General features: G+C 54.6%; 2 protein-coding genes across 2 annotated transcripts; one reads left to right on the forward strand and one right to left on the reverse strand.

Annotated features, from left to right (window-relative positions):
• Positions 1 to 1,480: 1,480 nt before the first annotated feature.
• TRAVEDRAFT_54653 (uncharacterized protein) lies at positions 1,481 to 3,166 on the forward strand (the record flags this gene model as incomplete). The annotated part of the gene is made up of 4 exons (XM_008047589.1): positions 1,481 to 1,687; positions 1,744 to 1,771; positions 1,836 to 1,935; positions 2,998 to 3,166. 4 exons carry the CDS (start codon positions 1,481 to 1,483, stop codon positions 3,164 to 3,166), a joined length of 504 nt encoding a protein of 167 aa, XP_008045780.1.
• Positions 3,167 to 3,202: 36 nt separating this feature from the next.
• Positions 3,203 to 3,460, reverse strand: TRAVEDRAFT_95289 (uncharacterized protein; the record flags this gene model as incomplete). Its single annotated transcript, XM_008047590.1, has 1 exon — positions 3,203 to 3,460. A coding segment is annotated over one exon (258 nt), but the record flags the coding sequence as incomplete, so codon positions are not given.
• Between the last annotated feature and the right edge of the window lie 1,210 nt (positions 3,461 to 4,670).

Genomic DNA, 4,670 nt, shown 5'->3' on the forward strand with positions numbered 1-4,670 from the left:
TTGTACTCCACGTCCTCGTACCTTCGCGACGACAAGATCAACCTCAGCCTGAACCTGTACGGTGTTGTGCTGGTTGCCCGCGCGTAAGTCATGCACTTTTATATATGTTATTAGTACAGCACTGATGTCTGTATTTTAGGGAGTGAAAGTGGCCTCATACAAAGTATCTCGCAATTTCTCTCTCTACTTCCATATTATTGCTTTGTATCTGCTGCTACCAAGGGTGACGCGACTGTCCATGCCTCTATATCCTGCAATGCAATCACGTGTTGACCTGTGTGCAACTAGGGTTACATGAGCGCCCATGGAGTGGGTTTCAACTTGGTAAGAAATCTGATTAGCAACTATCTAAGGCTAACCCTAAGCTGTGCTAATGAAGGGGAACCCTAACCCCATGAACATTATAAAGTTTTGTATGTGGCGCCTATTTCAAATCTAATGATGGGTAAGAAAATTTTTCCCACGGGGTCGGATTGGCGTCACGCGAGTTGGCAGGAAGCTCACCCCATAAGAAACGATTTCTTCGTTCCTCATCAATCGTAACAATCACATCGCACACGTCATCAATGTACACTGGTAGCGCATCCGATAGAACCATAATGATATCGCGACACTGCAGACCATCACCATAAAATGCGCCTGCACAGGATGATATGTAAGATCTAGGAGAGACCACACACTGGCACACTTACCAGCGTCACAAGCAACGATCTCCCACGCGTTATAGGCGCACGCGGCACCGCGCAAGATCCGCAGCCAGTCGGCGAACACCAGGGGACGCCCTTGACCAGCATCATCAACCGAGGCGATCACGCGAGGCAACCAAGCGCCACCGGAACAGGTCGAAGGTAACAAAGGTGAGTACATTCCAATACATAGAGTCGGTATCTATAAACCAAGTGCATTATGTAGGTAACAACATACTCGGAAGGAGGTCGTGGTATTCAAGTCGGAACAGAGTAGGTGACGCGATACCATACACGCCACATAGGCCGCTCACGGGTGTTCTACAGTGATACCCCAACAGACAGGCCGTCGACCATACCGAGGCGATGCCGCCACAGCGCGAGCTCGCGCGAACGGACGCTCACGCCCGCACACCCGGCCATCCTATCCCGGTGGCCCGCGCAACGTTGTACTGTCGAGTGGTATCCTCGTCGAGCTGACGTAGCCGTGCTAACTCCGTCCTCAGCTCCTCTGAGGCTCGCACAGTAATCTTCTCCGGCGAGAACGGGCGAAATATCACGAGGCCGTCTAAGCTGCGCACGCGCGACAACATCACATACACGCCCTGCAGGCTCTGTGCACTAGCAATATCAACAATCGCTCGGTCAAGCGATATCCCTTGCGACTTGTAGTCGGTATACGCGTACGCAGGGAGCAGGGGAAGTTGGGTACGTGTTACCGACCGCCGAACCGGCTCAACCTCACGCGTGTCAGACCACTCAAAAGTGGTAGTCTCACAGAAAACAGGAACGACATGCTCATCCAATCCTCCGCATACATTTCCAGCGCCCGGTATCTCCACATATACCACTACCGGAAAGCGACGCCCACGAGCATCCTCACGGTATCTGATGTTCCTGACCACACCTCGAGCGCCGTTCACGACATTATTGCTGAACGCGAGATTCTCCTGGACCATGACCCTCATTCCCGGAAACAGCGGCAATCTCCCCAGACAGTCGTCAGTGACAGACGAAGGCAGACGCCACAGCAAGTCCTGAAGCGACCCGGAAGCAGTATCCCCAGACACGACGTCCGACGCATAGTAAATGTGAACATCCTGACGAAGATTGGCAGCATGATGCCCAAGCAACCTGACGTTGATTAAGTCGCGGACTCGCTTCCGCCCAACAATCACCGGACAGTCCGCAAATGGTCCCAAATCGAAACTTTGATCGGCGGCCAGGCGGCTCATTATCCTCCCCCTCAGTATGTCGACGTCACTTACATTAGGACCAACCCGTGCTAGCCTACACTGACCAAGCCGTACACGCTCCAACAATTCTGCGTATGACACGTCGCCACACTGCCGCTGATTGTGTCTCAGCTCCACGACAGTACGTACAAGACGCCACAAATAAACACCCTTCAGCACACTGATTCCGTCCAAGGTATGACATTCCTGCATGCCCGGCGACACCAGCAGCCGGTGACTGTAGAGCGCACACTGCCTGACCGGTCGCAGCTGAGCGAAATCGCCTGTAAATATGACATTAACGCCTCCAAACGGCCCTTGGGCGAGCACCCCCTCGTCGCCCTTGCCCTGCTGCAGCCGTCTCGAGATCTGGCTCATGAAACGTGCACCTATCATCGACACCTCATCACATATTAAATATTTCACATGCCGCCATACCTCAACCAGTTCTTTCAACGATTTCCGACGGTTCTCTGGTAAAAACGTCAAGGAGTGTATGGTATACCCTCCAATCAAGAGGGCGGCTGCCCCGGTGGGCGCCGCGACAAGAACTTCTTGTCGCCTTCCAAGCAGCTCAAACAACCTCAGAATGGAGTGCACTACGTAGGTCTTGCCAGTTCCACCCATGCCGGCAATGTACATCAATAACTGATCTTGGCCAAAGCAGACATGACGCGCAACTATCTCAAACGCACGACGCTGCTCGGCATTCGCCTTCAATCCACGCTCAAGGATTACCTGTTCGATGACTAGCATGGGGTCAAAGTCACACACACCAAGCGAGCCAATACGAGACCCGCCGCCAGCCGATTCCATAGGAAGCCTTGTCACGTCGACGCGCGCGTCAACAGCAACGCGCCTGCGCTGAGCAACAAGACCCTCGCTGGTGTCGTCACTTGACGCCGGCCGGCGACGCTTTTTTAAAGTACGCATGACCCCCGCCTCCACTTCGAGAGAAACCGTGTCTGATTCCGCGATGACAATCGCATCACCGAGAGAAAGCTCGCCCCCAGTCGACACCCCTTTACCAGAAAAGCACTTATCGAGAGATACTCTGACACGGAAACCGAACGCAGCGTCGAGGGCCGACAGCAAAGTGTCCCGCGCTACTCCATCCCCAACGACCCGATCGCTATCGAACACATCCAGTTCGTCAAGCTGAGGAGCGTATACTACGTCGGGCCCACCCACAGCGTCGGCCAATACCAAACGCTCGCCGTCGAAGGCGACAGCTTCTCCGCGTAGACGAGACGCCGCACGGTCAGCCCGCCAAGTAGCCCGGTGTTCTGATCGAGCGTCCCTACACTCAGATAAGACATTCATGTTTCGAATGAAAGCAGCATGCTCAGAGCAGATACCAGGCCGACGACGCTCGTAAGCGGCGTACCAGGATTCAGAAGGCGCCTTCAAGTCACCCGGACGCCGCCAAGGGACAAACAAAATTAACACAGTCCGCGCCCACGACTCTCGTTGCAGGTCGCCACTATCACACCGCGGCAAGCCATCGCCAAGAACCACGGGGACAACCCATACCGTCCGCTTTCTCAGGACATGAGTAGCTCGCTGTGGATGTCCATCCAAAAAGACACAACGAGCCTCTTCCTTGCGCCCCCGAACGATGTTGGACCTCCCGCTCGAGCGATTGCGCAAACGGTTCTCCTCGCTGCATTTGGTGACCTTCTCAACCATCCCAACAAATTCATAGAGACACATGCGATCGAATTCGTCGTCTGCCCCTCTAAATAAATAGTCCTGCTGCTGATTAATTGCAGAAATAGAGCCACTCCCAAGATACAAAACGACCTCGTCATCCTCAGGCGGACCCCACGCGTCCGCTCCAACAGCACCCGCCGAGTGCGTAGCCGATGTGGACTCAGAGGACCCAGGCACAGCCTCAACGGCGGACCAGTATCTCCGCACGACCCTATCAAACGCGCCAAAATGCAAAGGACGATAGCGGTGACTAGTGTACCGATCCCCACCTCCGATGAGCTCCGCCATGACTTGCTGATGAGAGACCTCTTGTCGCGAAAGCATACAGTTCACGGCGGTAGTGAGCGCACCTCTAGACTGGCGTGAGTCGGTGCAATCAGAATCGTCGCCCCATCGTACCTTGATCTTCTGGATAGCGCATAACTGTTACAACGGTCCGGGCGTCTCGGACATGGACTTTGATCGCACCTCACCTATGCCTCACCTACGCCTCATGTTACTGATGTGGATGGACTACACGCGGATACGGTACAGCTACGGTGCGGACACCATGAGGCAGCGCCTCATTGTTACGGTCCCGTAGGCAGCAGGCTTGCCTCCCCTAGTACGCACCGTTTCAGCATGGCTTCTATGTATATTAGGACCCCTGGAGAGCTGAGGATGGTCCTCAGCTCGACCTGGTTATCTATCACCTTCACCCCTGAACTCGAGTCTCCTCTCCTGCCTGCTAGGCCCTTGCACCTGAACGTTACCACGACCCTCGAAGGTGTCGTCTTAACATAAGGTCGAGCTCGCCTACTCGACAGTCGATCTGCCTAGATCCAGACAATCTAGCCTGAACCATTGAACGACCCGGAGCCGCTACCTCTGACCGACGGTAGCGCAGAACGAACCCGACAACGGAACCCCTCCCAGCCCAAGGACCAAAGTGGTCCTTCAACCCGAACACCGGACTAGTCTATTACGACATAGACTCATTGTCCCGAAGAACCCTGACAGCTGGGATTACGCGTCAGACATCCAGCGGAAGCTACCC

This window comes from Trametes versicolor (genome assembly GCF_000271585.1).
Source record: "Trametes versicolor FP-101664 SS1 unplaced genomic scaffold TRAVEscaffold_60, whole genome shotgun sequence".
Classification (NCBI taxonomy): domain Eukaryota; kingdom Fungi; phylum Basidiomycota; class Agaricomycetes; order Polyporales; family Polyporaceae; genus Trametes; species Trametes versicolor.